Consider the following 20,083-nt stretch of genomic DNA (forward strand, 5'->3'; position numbering starts at 1 on the left):
GAACATCAGCCACGGTGATGTTCTGACACCTGCTACAACACATGGATGAACCCTGAAAACACCGTTCAGTGAAATAAGCCAGACATAAAAGCATAAATATTGTGTAGTTCAACTTACATGAAATACCTAGAATAGGCAAATTCATGGAGACAGAAAGTAGGTGAGAGGTTATCAAGGATTGGGGAGAGAGGAGAATGGGTTCATTTGCATTCATGAAAAAATTCTGTAAACGTATAGCACTGAACTGTACACTTAAAAATGGTAGAAATCAGGGAGACTGGGTGGCTCAGACAGTTAAGTGTGGGACTTGAGCTCAGGTCATGATCTCCCAGTTCAGTTTGTTGAGGTCAAGCGCCACATTGGGCCGTGTGCTGATAGCTCGGAGCCTGGAGCCTGCTTGGGATTTTGCGTCTCCCTCTCCCTCTCTCTGGGCCAACTTCCCTGCTCGCGCTCTCGCTCTCTCTCTCTCTCCCTCAAAAATTAACATTAAAAGTTTTTTTTTTTAATGGTAAAAATCGCATACACACACGGAAAAGATAACTAAACAATTGGTGTTGATATGGAAGAAGCAAATGGCTACCAAGGATAGGTAGTACCCGTTCCAGCAGATGTGTAGGGCAAGTCGCCTAGAGGAGGCAATCAGTGAGCAGGCAATCAATGAGCTGCATTTACCAGTAGGATTTCCACACGCAAAAAGGAGGAAACGTTCCTGGTAAGCTCTGGGACCTACTTCCCAGACTCTGGAGCCACTGCCTCGGTTGTAATCTTGGCTCTGTGACCTTGGGACCTCTCTGTGCCTCATTCTCCCCGTGTGTAAAATGTCGATAATAATGGTACCTTCTGCTAGGGTTGCTATGAGGACTAAATTAGTTAATGCACGTAAAAGTACTGTAATCAGTTCTAATCAGTTCTCGGCACACCGTAACTTCTATGTGTTAGCTATCTGGGGTGTCTGGGTGGCTAAGTCGGACTTCAGCTCAGGTGCAGCCGTGAGTCGGACTCTGCTGACAGCTCAGATCCTGGAGCCTGCTTTAGATTCTGTGTCTCCCTCTCTCTCTGCCCCTCCCCCGCGAGCACTGTGTGTTAGCTAGTCTCTTTAACTTTTTTTCTTTATGAAGATAAATGTTAATGTGGAAAAAAATCTAAGAGGAAAATAAAAACACATTAATTCTAGTAGGCAGGGGCATTCCCCGCTAAGCGTTCACTGTACATTCTTCCACAACTGTCCGTAAATACACACGCACAGAGCTAGGCCAGCGCACCACCTCGCACCGCGCACACTTCGACCGGCGAAACAAGCAAGACAAAGGACTTCACCGAAGCCCAGCCCCGCCTAGCCCGTCACCCAACACCCGTCACCCCAAGCTACCTCCCAGATGGCCGCGTGCGCCCTCCGCGATGGGGGTAGGGAACGCCACGGGGCCTGCCCCCAAGCGGAAGTGAGGTCAGCACATGCGCAGTGGCGACGAGGAGGTCTTGGGCAAGTCAAGGGCCGGCCTGCGCGCGAGCTGGTTTACGGAAGTGGTGCTGCGGCAGCATGCTGGCAGAGTTGGGTTTAATCGGGACCATAGGCGAAGATGACGACGTGCCGGTGGAGCCTGAGTCTGACTCCGCGGACGAGGAGGAGGAGGTATGAGCCTATCTGGGTTCGGGGCGCTGCGGCGCGCATTCATATTTCTGTCACTGCTTCCTTTCTCCATGGTTCTTCAGGCCCCTGCCCTCAACTCCTCGGCGACCTCCTACCAGACCGGCAAGTGTCCCTGGAAGGGGCCCCAAGATCTTCTTCAGTTTGCTCGCCACTAACTTTTCATCACCTCCGCTCCGGTGCCGGCAGCGTGCTTGTCGTCTTGGTGAACTCAGTGTCCATCACTGACCTCATGTTGAATCCATGCCCTGCGTAGTAGAGACCCAGGGGCGAGGCCAGGCCTAATTCCTGATCAGGGATTCGTTCATTAAGCCAGTATTTATTGAACACTTACGTGTGCTACACCTGGTGTTAAGCGTTCGGGACACAGCAGTGAACAAGATGGGCAAGGACACCATTCTCCTGAAGCTCATGTTGGGTGGGACGGTTACAGACTTTAAGCACCATGGCAGTTAAAACAGGAATCGTGTCATGAAAAAGATGCTCACCCTTCAAAGATCCAGCCTGGGTGTTTGCCCCATGGTGGCCTCATCTGCCTACAGACACCTCCACTTGAGTGACCCGGGGCCTCAACAAATTCAGCACCAAAGTTGAACTCTGGGCTCCCTCACCTTGCCAATCTGCTCCATCTCAAGCCAGAAACCTGGGTGTCAACCTTGACAGCTTCCTCCTCACCCCCCTCCAGTCTTGTGCAGGCTAGCTCAAGAATCTCTCTTTAGCTTCTCCCCCTTCCTGCAACCACACTGCTCCCACCGTAGTCCAGGCTACTGAGACCTTGTGCTTGGGGACCTAGCATCCTAACATATTTGATCTCCAGCTCTTTTCTTGCCACCTCTCTTGAACCCTCCTCCCCCAGGGTATTCTCTGCTTAGCAGCTAGAATCTTTTTATTTCTTGAATGTAAAACTGTCATAAAATGATGATGCTAAAGTTGATATATGATACAGCTATCGATAGTTAAACTGAGTATCCAAGAAATGATATGCAATCATTACTACTAACAAAGTTTAGCGTGAGAGTTCCCATGAAATTATTTAACTCAAGTAAGGAAAAAAAGTCAGCATAGCACTTTTTAGTTCTTGGAAGCCATCGTTCAGCCAGTCTTCCTCCTTTTCCAGTTTTCACATGTATGGGTTTTTTGTTATTGATTAAAAATTTTTTTTTTTAATTTTAGAGAAGGCATGAGTGGGGGAGGGGGCAGAGGGAGAGAGAGAATCTTAAGAAGGCTCCATGCTCGGTACAGAGCCAGATGTAGGGCTTGATACAATGACCATGGGGTCATGACCTGAGCCAAAAGCAAGAGTCAGACACTCAACTGACTGAGCCACTCAGGCGCCCATTGTTACTGATTTCTAACTTAATTGAATTGCAGCAAGAGAAAGTAATCTGTGTAATACTGATTCTTTGAAACTTTGAAGATTTGCTTAAAAGCCTCCTATGTGATCAGTTTTTGTACCTATTCCATGTTTCTCCGAATACACATTCTATAATGGTGGGTGCAGTGTTCTCTACATGTTCACTGGAAAGAAGCTTATTGTACTCTTCAGGTTTTCTACAGACACTTAATTTTTGTCTGCTTAACCTATCAGTTACTGAGAGAGCTGTGTTAAAATCTGCCACAATTGTAGATTCCTGTTCTATGCTGTTTCATCTCAGTACCATAGTCACTCTGTTTCTCCCTCTTCCCAGGGGCCCATTGTACTGGGCAGAAAGCAGAAAGCCTTGCAGAAGAACCGTAGTGCCGATTTCAACCCTGACTTTGTTTTCACTGAGAAGGAGGGGGCATACGATGGCAGCTGGGCCATGGCTGATGTCATGAGCCAGCTCAAGAAGAAGGTGAGAACTGACAGAGATAGGCAGTTCCAGGCCTGGTAGAGTTGGACAGTAGGTTTCGGAGTCTAGCCTGGACCTCACTGCCTTTTGCCACTTGCTTACATTCAACAGACACTGGAACTCTTGGAAATAAACATGTGGGGTGGGGAGAAGCAGTCACAAATAACCCACAGTCTTGACTAAAACAAACGTGTAAAATATTGCAAAATAGGTGTATTACAGACTAGTTACAAACACATGAATTGATCCACAGATGATGTTTTAATGTATCAGAAATATCTTATTTCCTTCATTAGGAAAGGCATTCTCTAAAACCATACTGAAAAGGGGAAAAAAATCACAAATTCTGTCTGATTGGCATGGGGAAGGGTTTTTCTAAGTAGCATTCAGATACAAATGTGACATCTCTTGGTAATTATATTGTTGTAAATAGTAAACACCTTCTAAAATATAGATGTTCTTGGTTCCAGGTCAGGATTTTTCATAGTTGACTATTTGTTATGTTTGTTGTTGTTCTTGTTGTGAATAATCTGCAGATTGATTAATCTGTCCAAGGACAGACAAGCCTTTTCTGTAGTAACATTTGAGACCCAACCCTCAGAGAAATCTTGCTTTGTCTCTTTCCCATATGTGTGTTTCTTTTTCGTCTATTTTTATCAGCAGAGGGCGGCTACTACATTAGATGAGAAGATTGAGAAAGTTCGCAAGAAAAGGAAAACAGAGGTGAGAAAGCAGAGCAGGTACTTCTGTGTGTAGTTAAGCCCTGAGCTTTACCCTCAACACAACCCCACCATTTTTCTGTAAGTATGAACTGGAGAACGTCTGGTGCAAGGCTTCTCTTTGTCTGTGGTTAATATTCCCTAAGAATCCACATAGTGTTCTGCCCAGGCTGGAGAGCATAAGATTGCTCTTCAGAGGTTCTGGATTTCCTGAAGTTTTGTAGTTGCCTTGCTTTATTAAAATATTTTTTCCAGGATAAAGAAGCCAAGTCTGGGAAGTCAGAGAAGGAGAAGGAAGCAAAGGAGGGCTCTGAACCGGAGGAGCAGGAAGACCTTGAAGGGAAGGATGAGGAAGGCCCAGAAGATGAAGACTCAGAGACTGATTACTCATCAGCTGATGAGAACATCCTCACCAAAGCAGGTGGATGCTACAGAGGCGATGTCAGAACGGGGGGCAGGAAGTTGGAAAGGGTCTGCCTTTCCTCTGTAGGATTTCCTATGTTCTTCTACACAGTTCCATTTAAGATCTCCTTGTTAAACTCCTTCTAGTTTCTCTTTTTTCTTGGGATTTTGTTATGGTTGTCGTACTTTGCAGGCAGACTGTACCCTTTTCCCCATCCCCAGCCCCACACAGCTGCTGGCACCTCTAAGATTCAGACCTATTTGGGGTGATAGGTCCCCCACATCCCACCTCAGATGGGCCCCGCCATGAAATGGGTGCTCTGTAATTATTTCTTGCAGAAACGAGTGCTAAAATATGATAATACGGCACGGTGGTCTCTGGAACTTGCCCGGTTTGCTGCTTGGTGTCCTCACCTGTGAACCGAGGCTAATGACAGTAGCTCCCTCAGGCTGTTGGGTAGATTCAGTGAGGTGTCCACATAAAGCACTTAGGGCCGCATCTAGCAGATTGTACATGCTCAGTAAGCACAAGCCCTGATTGTCAGCTCTGTTTTTCTCCACAGATACACTCAAAGTAAAGGAGCGGAAGAAGAAGAAAGGACAGGTGCGTATGAGCGTGGACAACAGCGTGCAGCTTATTTTTGCATCCTGACTGGATTTCTGAGGCCAGTTAGTTTTCTTAGGCCCATTTTGCTGAATTCTTGGTCCATCTTTTGATTTCCTGGTGTAGGAAGCAGGAGGATTTTTTGAAGATGCATCCCAGTATGATGAAAACCTCTCCTTCCAGGACATGAACCTTTCTCGCCCTCTTCTGAAGGTATTGGCTTCTTTTGGCAACCATGGGATTATTGCAGTCACCCTTAACTAGGCTCCTGGCCCTAAACTGGGCTCTTTGCCTCCCTGAATTCTGTTGTCCACACAACTGCCAAAGAACCCTCTTAAACAAAAAGTTCCCTTTTGACTTGTAAGGCTCTGCTCCTTCTGGTCTCCTCTGATATGTCTCCTCACTCTTTGGCCTCCTCACTGGCCCTCAAAAAGGTTAGGTGTCTTCTTCTCAGGGTCTTGGCACTTACTGCTCCCTCTGCCTGGAAGATTTTTTCAGTAATCTTGTTGGGGTGCTCACCTCTTTCAGGGTTCTACTCAGTGTCCTTTGCTCAGTGAGACATTCCCTGATCCTACTGTAAATTGTCCTCCTCCCAAGCCCCCTTGTCTGCTGTAGTTTTCTCCATAGCATTTATCTCCATATGGCATGTGTTTCTTTCTGGTCTTTTTTTTCCTACCAGATTGTAAGACTGCCAAGGTGGGGTTTTTATTTCTTTGGTGTAGTGCTGTGTCCTCCATGCTTAGAACAGGCCTCCCACACAATAGGCACTTGATAAATGCGGAATGAATGGGAGGGATTGAAGCAGTCACCACCTGCTTGTTTCATGCTGGGACTCCTCCTCCCCCTCCTGTGTGACCCTGTCTTTTCTGTTCAGGCCATTACAGCCATGGGCTTCAAGCAGCCCACCCCGATTCAGAAGGCATGCATACCTGTGGGTCTGTTGGGGAAGGATATCTGTGCCTGTGCAGCCACTGGGACAGGTAAGAGGAAGAGGCAGAAGGAGGGTGTTCAACCTGCAGCAAGGGTCTATGTTGATTTACCCAAGGGCCACCTTTGCTAAATATGCAAATATAGGGGCACCTGGGTGGCTCAGTCGGTTGAACGTCCAACTTCAGCTCAGGTCATGATCTCACGGTTCATGAGTTCGAGCCCCGTGTTGGGCTCATTGCTGTCAGCAAGGAGCCCGCTTTGGATCCTCTGTTCCCCTCTCTCTGCCCCTTCTCTCTCTCTCTCTCTGCCCCTCCCCTGCTTACATTCTCTCTCTCAAAAATGACTAAATATTAAAAAAAAATATATAAATATAAACTGTAATGCAGTAACACTGTATATTCTGTTTATTAATTTCCTTTAAAAAAAACCCCTCAACATTATATTTTCTTATTTTTAAAAAATGTTTATTTATTTATTTTGAGAGTGAGAGCAGGGGAGGGGTAGAGAGAGACAGGGAGAGAAAGAATCCCAAGCAGGCTCCACTCTGTGAGAGCCTGATGCGTGTCACGACCCCAGGAACTGCAAGATCATGACCTGAGCCAAGATCAAGAGTCCGGTGCTTAATTGACTGAGCCACTCAGGTGCTCCTACATTTTCTTATTTTTTAAAATACTCTTCATTTTTAAAAAATGGTTGCATGGTATTCTATTATGTAACTATTTTTACTCTGCAATTAACTGCACTAATATACAAGGTTGTGATGAACACTCCTTTCATAAAATCTTCACTCCTGTGACTGGGGCTTATGTATAAATAACATGACCTTCATCAGACTCCCCTGAAATCTGTGACCTGTGAATATCCTATTAGGGTATCTCTGTGACCATGACTTCTTGTCGCTGCTCTAATGGGAGTAAGGATTTTATAAAATGTGTTCATCACAGTGTTTCATATCAGTACAGTTAATTATAGAGTAGAAACAGTCATGTGATGGAATATTATGCAACCATTAAAATAAACGTATTTAAAGAAACAGGAAATACATTTTTTTTTTTTTTCTAAGTAATCTCTATCCCCAACATGAGTCTCTTAACTCACGATCCTGAGATCAAGGGCTGCATGTTCTGCCAACTGAGCCAGCCAGGCACCGTTAACACGGTGCTTTTTTTAAACGGGGATTACTGAACAGAATATATAGTGTTATTGCATTAAATTTGTCTTTTTATATTTCTGTCCATTCAGAAGAATATTGGTAATATAGATACCATTATGTTGGTGCTTTATCTCTGATTGGCTGAATTGTGGGTGATTTTTATTATTTTCATATTTGTTTTTGTACTTCTCAGATTTTTTACATGGATGCTGTGGTTTAAAACCAGAAAAAAAGCTTTATGAAAAAAAAATTTGCTTCATTTCCTCCTGAACAGATACGTAGGTTTTCTGGGCTCAGGTGAATACCTGAATCTTGAAGGGACTGAAGCTCCCCTCACTGCTTTGCTGCTACCTTTTCCCGCAGGTAAAACTGCTGCTTTTGCCCTACCTGTCTTGGAGCGTCTGATCTACAAACCCCGCCAGGCTCCTGTCACCCGCGTGCTCGTGCTGGTTCCCACCCGAGAACTGGGCATCCAGGTGCACTCTGTAACCAAGCAGCTGGCTCAGTTCTGCAACATTACCACCTGCCTGGCTGTGGGTGAGTGTCTGGCTGTCCCTGAGAGACTGTGACGTGGTGGCGGGTGGGAAAGCCTTCCTACGATTAAACCCACTGAAAAAGCAGACGAGGTGTTGTCAAAGTAGATAGTGGGGGGGCTTAACTGAGACTTAACCAGCCTTAAAAAATGAAACTTCCAAGATTTGGGGCAAAAAAATCTTCTTGGTACTAAACCAATTTAGGATGTAATTTTTGGTTTGTATGAATAAAGAATCAAATATTTGGGGTAGAATATTTCTGATAATGTTATGTGATAACTGTTCTCTAACAGTTCCCTTCCCTATGCAGGGGGATGTCAGAGGTAATGTAGAAAGCATTAGTTTTCACAGCAGCTGCTTCTGTCCTTGTGTGTTTGAATCCACCTATTCTGAAGTGTCTTCCTGTCATCATCTTTTTTCACACTTAGCACAATTGTAACGTAATGATCTGCCTCTCCCAGTGTCTTTTAAATCCACACGAGCAGGGCCTTTGCCAGTCTTGTCCTCTGCTCTTTCCCCTGCATCTGGGATGAGACATGGCAGGTGGCAGGGCCCAATCAATACCGATGAACCACTGACCGAATTGACCACCTGTGGGGGGGGGGGCGCTCTTCTCTGCAGGGGGCCTGGATGTGAAGTCTCAGGAAGCAGCTCTTAGGGCAGCGCCTGACATCCTCATCGCCACCCCAGGCCGGCTCATCGATCACCTCCACAACTGCCCTTCCTTCCACCTGAGCAGTATCGAGGTGCTCATCCTGGATGAGGCTGACAGGTACACCTGGAATGGTGAGGCCCCAGGTGCTCTGAGGTCCTGTGGCCGCCACATTATTCTGCATGGATCTCGCCATAGCCCTGTGTGCGATGCCAGTTTAGCCGCTCACATTTGGACCTCTGTTCCTCATTAGCCTGGATTATTTTGCTTTTTTTCTCTCTCTACAATGTGATGGTGAAGAGGGAGGATAGATCAGATTCTGGCTTTGCCGCTTCCTGAGATTTGGAAATATAAGTGAGGGATAAGAATAAATACCCACCAAGGGGCGCCTGGGTGCCTCAGTCAGTTGAGCGTCCGACTTCGGCTCAGGTCAAGGTCTCGCGGTTCGTGGGTTTGAGAGCCTCGTGGGGCTCTGTGCTGACAGCTCAGAGCCTGGAGTTTGCTTTGGATTCTGTGTCTCCTCTCTGCCCCTCCCCTGCTCACGCTGTTTCTCTCTCTCTCTCTCTCTCTCAAGAATAAATAAAAACATTAAAAAAAATTTTAAGAATAATACCCTCCTCATGGTGTTGAGGATTCAAGGAGTAATACAGGTGAAGTGGCAGGTGCACGGTGAGGATTCAACAGTCTGTTACGGAGATAGGGGACCCCCTCCCTCCCTCCTTTCTCTCTCTCTCTCTCTCTCTCCCTCCCTTTCTCTCATATGGCTCCCATCTGCTTACCTCTTTCCTTCATGACCAAACAGAATGAACCTCAACGAACCAGACTAATGATTGAGGTGGAGGCAGGGGAATGAGGCGTCTGTTCAGGTTTCCTCTCCAGTTGAAGCATCTCCAAACTAAACAGGTCCTGAACTGAACTTCTGACCCCATATGCCCCTTCCTCTCTCTTCCCATCTCAGTGCTTGGCAGGCCTGTCTTCCAGTTGTCCTGGGAAGAATTCTTCGCATCATCTGTGTTCTCATCGTCCACCCACAAAGCAGCCATTGGGAAGTCCTGTCAGCCCATGAAGGGGCTTCTGCACTTGCTGTCCTCTCAGCTTGGACTGAACCTTTACTTCCTCAGGTTTCTGTTCCAGCTGTTCCTTACTGGAAGAGCCTTTGCTGGTCCCTATAACACTTCTGTCTTCCATTCTCTGAGGCGTTACACCTTTCCTACCTCCTACATTGTCACCCGAATGGTTCTGTGGTGGTTGTGTCCCTCCTCTCCCCTGGAACATATTTGTGAAGAGCTTGTTGCTCTACGTCCAGGATTGTGTCTGGTATCTAGCAGATGCTTGGTAAGTGTTTATTGAATAATGGATTAAATCCCCCTGAGCAAATGAACCATTCTTGAGTCCTGAGGGAGGTAAAGGAGATCTTTCTAAGCAGAGGGAACATGATCTGATTTAGGTTTTGAAGGGGACGGGAATTGTATTAAAAAGTGTTAATGTCTAGAGGCGCCTGGGTGGCTCAGTCAGTTAAAACGTCTGAGTCTTGATTTTGGCTCAGGTCATGATCTTGCAGTTTATGAGTTTGAGGCTTGCGGTAGGCTCTGTGCTGACAGTGCAGTGCCTGCTTGGGATTCTCTCTCTCTCTCTCTCTCTCTCTCTGTCTCCCCCCCTCCCTCTCCCTCCCTCTCTCTCTCCCTCCCTCCTTCCCCCTCCCTCCCTCCCCCCCCCACTCTGTTCCCCAGCCCTCCCCTGCTCTCGTGCGTGCACACACTCTGTGTCTCTCTCTCAAAATAAATAAATGTTAAAAAAGTTTTTTTAAATGTTAATGTCCCAGAAGACCAAGAAAGGCTGTGGAAGGGTCTTATTAAGGCAACCAAGGACCATGACAGCTAAATGTGGTACCTGATCCTTGACTGGGGCCTGAGCTGGAGGGAGAAACACTGTAGAGGATTTGTTCAGTTGAACAAATTGGAGTTAATGTAATTCTATACTGATTAATATTATCTACAAGAAGAAAAAGGTTCCTTTACAGCAAAGAGAACTGGCAGGTCCCACCTTAATCATGTGATCAAACTCACGTCAGTGACTGTGTGTGTCTCCAGATGGAGAGGGAGGTGCACAGCCGCATCCCTGCACATTCTCGCAGCGATGAGTTATTGAATCAGGTCACAGGGAAATAATCAGACAAAGACAGAATGTGAAAAAGCTTGAGGAGACTTTTCTGGATGAAGGGAGACCAAAGAAACATGACAGCCAATGCAGTGTAGGAACTTTGGTTCCTGAACTGAAAACATAAAAAGACAGCTATAAAATGACATTTTGGGGATAGTCAGGGATATTTCAATATGGACTGTAGTTTAGACACTACTCAAACACTTCAACGTTTTGGGTGTGATAACGACATTATGATTATGTAGGAGAAGGTCCTTAGGGATTGTGCACTGAGATAGTTAGGGTCAAGGTGTGGTGATGTCTGCAACTTATAAATAGCTCCACAAAAAAAAAAAAAAAAAAAAGGATAAAACAAACGTGGCCAGATGATAGTTCTTAGTGAATCTTGGTGAACGGCTAAACCAACAGTACTAATTCATAAGTCAATAAATGAGCCTGCAACGTAACCAGTTACAACATCACTGCAACAGATGCAAGCTCAGTCCATTTCTCTTGATTCCTTCTCCCTGCGTATCAGGATGCTGGACGAATACTTTGAGGAACAGATGAAGGAGATCATCCGGATGTGTTCCCACCACCGCCAGACGATGCTTTTCTCAGCCACTATGACGGACGAGGTGGGCCTCAGGAATTCTGCTTGGTGGGGTGAATGGAGGGGTGCAGAGGACCCTGCCTGGGCTGCAGCGGGGGGCCTGGGGCAAACATGGCTTGCCTCCACTGCCTCCTCCTCTCCCCACCTCCCTGCCTCCTGGCAGGCCAGTGAGCATTCCTGTCTTTGTGCTGGGCAGGTAAAAGATCTGGCTTCTGTCTCCTTGAAGAATCCTGTCCGAATATTTGTGAACAGCAACACGGATGTGGCCCCCTTCCTGAGGCAGGAGTTTGTCCGGATCCGGCCGAATCGGGAAGGGGACCGGGAAGCCATTGTGGCAGGTGAAAGCCCAGGGTGCCAGATTCCCTTGGCCTTGTGGGTGGCACACTCTAGCGGTGGGGTGTTTCCTGGCACCTCCTCTCTCAGGATCCCCTGACCTGTTGCATGGTACTTCTGTTTATTTATTTGCTCTGCCACTTGGGCCACAGGTCCTTCCTCCCCCTTTTCTGTCACCTCACCTCTTTCCTGCTGTCCAGTCCTCCTTCGGTCCTGCTGAATACATAGCTACTTCCCCCACCACCACCCCTCTGGCCCTTGGTTCAAGCTACTGCCTCTCTTGCCTGAATTGTTGGCAGTGGCCTTGTACTTGGCTCCTACTCCCACTCTTGTTCCTTGGTAACCCTTTCTCCACACTGCTGATCATTTAAAGTGATCATTTACTAGTGAACATTTGCTCATGTTACCTCCCTATTTACAACCCTCTGGTGTCTCCCCATCGCACTTAGACCACAATCTACACTCCCTAGCAAGTCCTGTATGGCCCTCTGGGACCTGGCCCCTGCCTGCCTGGAGTCCTCAGCCTTGGTGCCTTTGCTCATGATGCCCAGCCATGCTCTCTTGCTTTCGTTGAAACCAAGTTTGTCTTGCCTCGGGGCCTTTACATTTGCTCTTTCCTCTGCCTGAAATCTTTCCCCAAATCTTGTACTTTGTCATTCAGCCTAGTATCACCTCTTTAGAGAGGCCAGCCCTAAAGCTGCCTCCCTGTCTTGCTTTCACTCTCCCACAGCATTTATCACACTTGGGAATTGGCTTCTCTTCTTCTCTGCCCTGGAACATGAGCCTGTCTCCTCCAGTGCCAGGCACAGCAGCCACTTCGTAGGTGAGGGAGTGGGAAGTATGTATTGGAGGTGGCTTCCAGCTCACTCTTCTCTCCTCTCCAGCTCTGTTGACAAGAACCTTCACTGACCACGTGATGCTGTTCACCCAGACCAAGAAGCAGGCCCACCGCATGCACATCCTCCTGGGGCTCATGGGGCTGCAGGTGGGCGAGCTCCATGGCAACCTGTCACAGACACAGCGGCTGGAGGCCCTCCGGTAAACTTCGGGGGCCTGAGGCTCCCCTCCATCCTTCAGAGAGGGCTCTCATTTGAAAGGGGGAAAATCCCACACAGAGGTTACGTTAGAGCAGTAGCATGGAATGCAGATAGCACGACTCCCTCCTTCAAAGATTTTAGTCTCACTGCTGTAAGGCTGTCTTAGACACATTCAGAACTCCTTGTAGTCCCGCAGATGACACTTGTGCCCTAGGATTGAGTGTGGGAACTGCTGAGGGGGCCACAGCAGAAAATTCTGACTTGGGAGGACATAGCATGTGTCTTGTTCTTTATAGGTTTTCCAGAGCACTGGGCATACCTGGGTCTGATAGAATGAGATTTGGAATCAAAGCCAGCCACCATTTCCTCATCATTTACTTTGCTGTGCCCTTTGTTTTTCCATGTGTTTTCTTGTTTAATTCTCATAGAATGGAGTCATGCTGGTAGGCAGGGAGAAACCTTTAGAATTCTCCACCTATCCCCATAGATCATAGGCAGCTGAAAGTTATTTTTATAAAGAAAGGCTGTTTTGAACGCGGAAGACATTTGCATCTGCTACTTCCTATAATCTAGCTCTGTGGTTCCTGACTTTCATATTTGTAGAGTTGGGGCTTAAGGTGGTATAAACAAAACTACATTTGTTCTGTGTTACAGGATGTTTAAGGCATTGTGTGAAGTATTAGATGGTCTGACGTTTAGGATCTTGTTCAGATGGTCACTCTGACCATCTATACTTTGCTGCTTGACTCCAAAGGGATTGGCATTCTCTCTGCTGGCTCAGGCTCCTGCAAGCATTTTTGGGCTTAGGTATCCAAGTGAACATCTGTTTGTGGCTATTTCCAGGCGCTTTAAGGACGAACAGATTGACATCCTTGTGGCCACAGATGTGGCAGCCCGTGGACTTGACATCGAGGGGGTCAAAACGGTGAGCAGCCCGTATCTTCCTTGAACTTTTGGTGGGAGTCTTTGTGCCTCCTTGTGTCCCCTTTCCCTCCAACTCCCAGGTCTGACTTTGACCTTCCAGGTAATCAACTTCACCATGCCCAACACCATCAAGCATTATGTCCACCGAGTGGGGCGAACGGCGCGGGCTGGCAGGGCTGGGCGCTCAGTGTCTCTGGTTGGAGAAGAGGAGCGGAAGATGCTGAAGGAGATCGTAAAAGCTGCCAAAGCCCCTGTGAAGGCCCGGATACTTCCCCAAGGTGAGCAGGCACCACTGCAGCAGCTTAGGGTGGTGGGGGTGGGCAGGGCAGGGTCCTAGATCGGACTCTGTGGGACAGAGCTGGAGGCAGAGGGTAATAGGTGAGAGCAGGTGCCTTGCGGTCAGGAGTCAGATTTGAATCCCAGTCCTGCCCCTTCCTTGCTGAGTGACCCTGGTCCGGTCTCACCTTGCCTCTCTGGGCTTTGGTCTCTCTCTATGTGAAAGGGAATAATGACAGACTTGTGCCCTGAGTGCCCCACTCTTAGGTTATTTTCCATCCTTTGGGAAGAGAGGGCTTCATTTTGGGGTAAAATCCTTACTTATCACCCTCCTTCCTTTCACAGGGGGGCAGAGGGCAGCACTTCTATGTTTTAGATATCTTTCATGCTTTTCCTTCTCCTCTGTAGGGGTCATATAAAGCACATCCTTTCTAAAAATTGTTTTTTAAAGTTATAAAAATAATATATATTCAGTATTAGAAAACAGTAAGTGGAAGAGCTCACCATTAGCATTTGGGCCACATCCTTTGAGACCTTTATTCCCTTCACGATGTCTTTTTCCTCTCGTTTTCATTTTCACGTCATTCATTCTGTCAGCTAACAGTTCCTGGGACTACCAAGTGCCTCGTGCTGTTTATTCTAGGTATCAGGGATATAGCAGAAAGCAAAACAGCTGAGACTCTGGTGGAAAAAAGACAATAGATCATAGATGTGATCTAGCATGACAGACAGGAGGAGAGATGCTACTTTCGAAAGCTGTTTAGGAAAGGCCTCTGAACAGATGGCATTTGAGCTGAGGCCTGAATCAGGAGAACGAGGCAGCCGTGAGTGCTCTGGAGACTGTGTGCCCAGCAGAGGAAAACAGGGCAAAGCCTCTGAGGCAGCAGACTTGGTGTGCGAATTAAAGTGAAGGAAGAGCCAGAGGGCCCAGGGCACAGTGAGCAAGGTGGAGATAGGTGCTCAGAGAGGTAGGTAGGGGCCACGCTTAGGAGTTTGGATTATTCCAAGAGCAACAGGCTCTTTGTGTGTGTGTGGGGGGGGGTGTTGTTAAGCAGAGAAATAACATGTAAAAAATCCCCATTTTCTGTTGTCACTAAATACACATGTTGTTTTCATCAGTTACACAGTACTTATCCTCAGCTAAAAAATTGTTTTGTTCCCTTCCCTTGAGATGTCATCCTCAAGTTCCGGGACAAGATTGAGAAAATGGAGAAGGACGTGTATGCGGTTCTGCAGCTCGAGGCTGAGGAGAAAGAGTTGCAGCAGTCGGAAGTCCAGGTGTGGCCGCGTGGAGGGCTGTGGCCCACAGTACAGTGCAGAAAGCCGACCACAGAGCAGAGCCCACAGCCCCTGCCGGCTCTGCCCTTCCGAAATGCTGTGTCTGCCAAACGTTATCGGAGCCCCAGACATTTGCAGGCAGCGGCTTCTTGCAGCTGCCATGTTACGTATCCTCAGATGTAGGTTTCACGGCAGCCATCTTTTTGCTGTTTCCACAGATCAACACAGCAAAACGGCTCCTGGAGAAGGGGAAAGAGGTGCTGAACCACGAGCCTGAGAGGAGTTGGTTCCAGACCAAGGAAGAGAGAAAGAAGGAAAAAAGTATGTTGGAGAGGTCCCTCAAAAAGCTAACCACAGAATTATCCTGGAACCCAGCAATGCCATTGCTAGGTCTATTGCCAAAAGAACTGAGAACAGGGACTCAAATGGATACTTGTATGCCAGTATCCATTAAAGCATGATTCACAATAGCCAAGGGTTAGAAGCAACCTGTGTCTGTCAGCAGATGAACAGATACACAAAACGACAGTACATGGTACAGCCGTAATGAAGCTGATACGTGCTGCAAGGGTGAACCTTGAATACATGCCAAGTGAAATGATCCAGACGCAGAAGGACAGATATCTGTGATTCTGCTTATATGAGGTACCTAGAGAGGCAAATCCATAAATGCAGAAAGTAGAATAGAGATTACCAGGGGTTGTGGGGAGGGAGTTATTATTAATGGTTACAGAGCTTTCATTTGGGATGATGAAAGAGTTACAGAAACATCACGGTGATGGTTGTGCAACACTGTGAATGTAATTAGTGCTACTGAATTGTAGATGTAGAATGCATAAAAGGGCAAATTTTGTGTTCTGTCCTTTTTGCCACAATTTAAAAAAAGTAGGTCGGGAAGATATTTATATGTATTCCCTACACTCCCCCCTTTTTATCACACAAATGAATTCAGATTTTTCTACACCTAGTTTCTTTTCTTTCTCGTTTCTTTCTTTTCTTTCTTTCTTTCTTTTTCTTTCTTTCTCTTTCTTTCTTTCTTTTATTTATTTTGACAAGAGAGACAGAGAGTGGGGGAGGAGTAGAGAGAAAGGGAGAAAAAGAGCCCAAGCAGGCTGTGTGCTGTCAGCACAGAGCATGACATGGGGCTCAAACCCACGAACTATGAAATCAAGACCTGAGCCGAAACCAAGAGTCAGAACACTTAACCAACTGACACTTAACCACCCAGGTGCCCCATATGCCTTGCTTTTTCCACTTAATTTTGTAGCTTGTATTTTATACAGGTACGTACCTAGTTAACTTTTTTTTTTAATGGGTGCACGGTGTTCCATCACGTGGGTAGATTATAATTTATTTAATTAGTTTACTGTCGAGGGACACTGAGGTTGTTTATAATTTCTTGCTGTTGTAAACATGTAGTGAATAACTGTACAAATGCCCTTTCACAATTAAGCAAGTATATTTGATTTGCAGGATAAATCCCTGAAAGTGAAACTGTAGGTCAGAGGGTGTGTGTATTTATTATTTTGTTAGGGATTGCAAATTTACCCTGCTAAGAGGTTGTATCCGCAGTTTAAGAAATACCACCTATATTTGATGGGACAAAAAATTAGAGTGTGTGTACGTTAAGTTTCTGCGTTAAAAATAGTTATATTGTGGAAAGGTCTGGGACTGTAAGTGAACCAAATCATCTTTCATAACAGGAGGTAGATAATATCTCAAATGGGTTGAGGAATAGTGCAATAAGCATGTGATTTAGTGAGATTACCACTTGGTGGAGGTAACCACCAGGAGAGGACATGATTTGCTGCTTCTCATTTTTTTTTTTTTTTGCTGCTTCTTTTTGAACTCTTACATACCAATTTAAAATATGTGCACGTCTTTAAAAAAAGATACAAAAGGGGCGCCTGGGTGGCTCAGTCGGTTGAGCGTCCGACTTCGGCTCAGGTCATGATCTCATGGTCCGTGAGTTCGAGCCCCGCGTCGGGCTCTGTGCTGACAGCTCAGAGCCTGGAGCCTGTTTCAGATTCTGTGTCTCCCTCTCTCTCTGACCCTCCCCCGTTCATGTTCTGTCTCTGTCTCAAAAATAAATAAACGTTGAGAAAAAAAAAAAAGTAAATTGCTTTAAAAAAAAAAAAAAAGATACAAGAGTACCGGAAATCTCCTGTTGTCTCCTCATCCTAGTTGCCAAGGCTCTGCAGGAGTTTGACTTGGCCTTAAGAGGAAAGAAGAAGAGGAAGAAGTTTATGAAGGATGCCAAGAAAAAGGGGGAGATGACAGTGAGTGGCTTTCCCTTTGGAGTTGAGTCCCTGCCCAGTGGCATGTGTCAGGGCTTCCTGGTCTGTTCCATACTCACATCATCCTTCTTTCCAGGCAGAAGAAAGGTCCCAGTTTGAAATCCTTAAGGCACAGATGTTTGCTGAGCGGCTGGCCAAGAGAAATCGCAGAGCCAAGAGGGCCCGAGCAATGCCGGAAGAGGAGCCAGCAAGAGTCCCCGGTAGGCAGATGGGACTGCCTGGTAGGAGGCTTCTCCCTGAAACTTGTACTTGTGGTCAGGGAGAAAATTGGAGGGATGATAAGACCCTGTAGTTTTTGAGTAATGAGTGTGCACCAGTGTGTACAGCTGTCCAGTTTTGGGTTCCCAAGTGGGAAAGTGACCCCATGATTAGTGGGGACAGCTAGGATTTGAACCCAGGCATTTCTGACTCTGGAGCCTATGTCCTTACAAACTGCTACTTGGAGGAGTGGGTCAGGGTAGAAAGAAGTGAAGTCAGTCTTTCAGCCCATTTCACATTTCAGTGGTTTTTACTTTGGGATTCTGCAGTCGTCCTTTGGAGTGGTTCTTCAGATGTGGCACTTCTGAATTCCTCATCTCTTTTTTGCTGGCACCTGATTGATGTCTTGTTTCCATGTCAGTAAATCACCAGACCAGAGCATTCACTGAATTTGGAACCATTACCCTGAGCTTAAGGATTGGATTTGGGAGCTTAGGCCAAAGAGGACATAGGTAACCTGTTCTTTCTCTGCACAGCCAAGAAACAAAAGCAGCTGAAGAAATCTGTATTTGATGAAGAACTTACTAACACAAGCAAGAAGGCCTTGAAACAGTATCGAGCCGGGTAGGGTTTTAAGTCATCATGGGGTTCTTCATATTATGATTAAAGCTATAAACCTTCTTCCTCCTTCTGTGCTCCCCAATTCCCATATACCTGTAGCTTTATAATACTTAATTTTAAGGGCTCTTGTCTGACACCTTCCCCCCTCCACAGCCCATCTCTGGATCCCAGAGTGAGAATAGGAGGAAAGAATTAAGGTCCTCCTACCTTGGAGGAGAAACAGCATATTTCTGGTTCAGAAACAGAATAGCAGAGGATCCCTTTTTACTCATAGGAATGTGTTATACACACCCCACCCCAGGATGGGGATAGATTAAGCTTCCCAAGTAGTTTATTTTTGTAAAACTAAAAAAAAAAATTTTTTTAAGTTTATTTTGAGGGAGAGAGAGCAAGCGAGCAAGGGAGGGGCAGAAAGAGAGAGGGAGAGAATCCCAAGCAGGCTCTGCACTGTCAGCGCGAAGCCTGATCTGGGGCTCAAACTCGTGAACCATGAGATCATGACCTGAGCCAAAACCAAGAGTTGGACGCTTAACTGACTGAGCTACGCCAGTGCTCCAGTTTTGTTTTGTTTTTAAATGTTTTAGTTTCTAAAAATGTTTAATTTTTGAGAGAGAGACAGTGCTGAGTGTGAGCAGGGGAAGGGCAGAGAGAGGGGGAGACACAGAATCCAAAACAGCTCCAGGCTCTGAGCTGTCAGCACAGAGCCCGACGTGAGGCTCGAACCCACAAACTGTGAGATCATGACCTGAGCTGAAGTCAGAGGCTTAACCAATTGAGCCACCCAGGTGCCCCAATTAGTTTTAGATGCATGAGAAGGGAGTCTTTTTTTTGGAGCTGGGCCCTAAATTCCACAGTCCCATATTTAATCAGGGGAAAACACTACGTGTAGAACCTCAGGCCCTGAAAATGATGCATTAGTGATGCCTCATGTGGGAGCAGGCGGTAGGGGTTATGGGACATCATCTGTCTTTCCAGCAGCCATTTCAGCATCTTACCTTCTTGAACCCACAGCCCCTCCTTTGAAGAAAGGAAACAGTTGGGCTTGCACCACCAAAGACGAGGAGGAAACTTTAAATCTAAATCCAGGTAATATTTGCAGTTTTGGAGGGCCAGAGGTTATGACTGGGATTGGAGAACAAACCTTTCATGGGAAAGCTCCACCTTGTTTCTGTCTTTGGGGGCCAGTCTTCACTCTGCTGATTTTCTTTGTAGGTACAAGAGGAGGAAGTAGCTGTGGTGGCCTGGAGTCCGTGGGGCAGCCCTTAGATCCCTTCCTTATGGGAAGTCATCCTGGCTTGGTCTCTTTTCTCCATTTGTAAAAAAAACTTTTAAAGATTTAGTGTGTCATTTGTACATTAAAAAAGAAAAAAAGGTTGGGAGTGGTGGTGATATGTAGAGCTATTTCCTAAGCATCCTTGTGAGTCAGCCAAGGCTCACTTCTTACTAACTTTCACACAAAGATACCAGATGGGGGAGTACCTGGTTGGCTCAGCTGAGGGAGCATGTGACTCTTGATCTCGGGGTTGGGAGTTTGAGCCCTATGTTGGGTATAGAGATAACTTAAATAAAACTTAAAAAAAAAAAAATTACACGTTAAAAATGTGTGTACGTGTGTATATATAATATATACTATACACACACACACACACCCCAAATAGAGGAAGTATATTTTGGGAGAGAATAAACCGATCTGAATTGTAGATTTTATTCCTCTGTCTCTTCCCTCAATATAGTCTACCCCATATACTTCCTATACATCTTATATGCTTATAGAGGAGTGGATGTGGAGGATGTTCTTGCTAGAAGTTCTCTTGATGTGTCCTAAGACCTAAAAGCTATCATTTAGTGACCATCTGCCATGTACCTGACGTTCTGTGTACTGAGCATGTCTCCTTAA

General features: G+C 46.3%; 1 protein-coding gene across 2 annotated transcripts; it reads left to right on the forward strand.

Annotated features, from left to right (window-relative positions):
* The first annotated feature begins 1,452 nt into the window (after nt 1-1,452).
* DDX27 (DEAD-box helicase 27) lies at nt 1,453-19,564 on the forward strand. Of its 2 annotated transcripts, none has more exons than XM_060619864.3 (21): nt 1,453-1,630; nt 3,334-3,480; nt 4,138-4,200; nt 4,452-4,617; nt 5,162-5,202; nt 5,329-5,415; nt 6,077-6,182; nt 7,649-7,822; nt 8,440-8,590; nt 11,148-11,247; nt 11,419-11,560; nt 12,440-12,593; nt 13,436-13,517; nt 13,617-13,794; nt 14,964-15,070; nt 15,289-15,391; nt 17,255-17,349; nt 17,444-17,567; nt 18,102-18,189; nt 19,198-19,272; nt 19,399-19,564. In XM_060619864.3, exons 1-21 carry the CDS (start codon nt 1,538-1,540, stop codon nt 19,415-19,417), a joined length of 2,295 nt encoding a protein of 764 aa, XP_060475847.1. In that variant the 5' UTR covers nt 1,453-1,537; the 3' UTR covers nt 19,418-19,564. The 2 variants fall into 2 exon arrangements, with proteins under 2 accessions (XP_060475847.1, XP_060475856.1); XM_060619873.3 differs by having other exon boundaries at nt 1,523-1,630; nt 4,141-4,200.
* The last annotated feature ends 519 nt before the right edge of the window (nt 19,565-20,083 follow it).

Source organism: Panthera onca, chromosome A3 (genome assembly GCF_046562875.1).
Source record: "Panthera onca isolate mPanOnc1 chromosome A3, mPanOnc1 haplotype 2, whole genome shotgun sequence".
NCBI lineage: Eukaryota > Metazoa > Chordata > Mammalia > Carnivora > Felidae > Panthera > Panthera onca.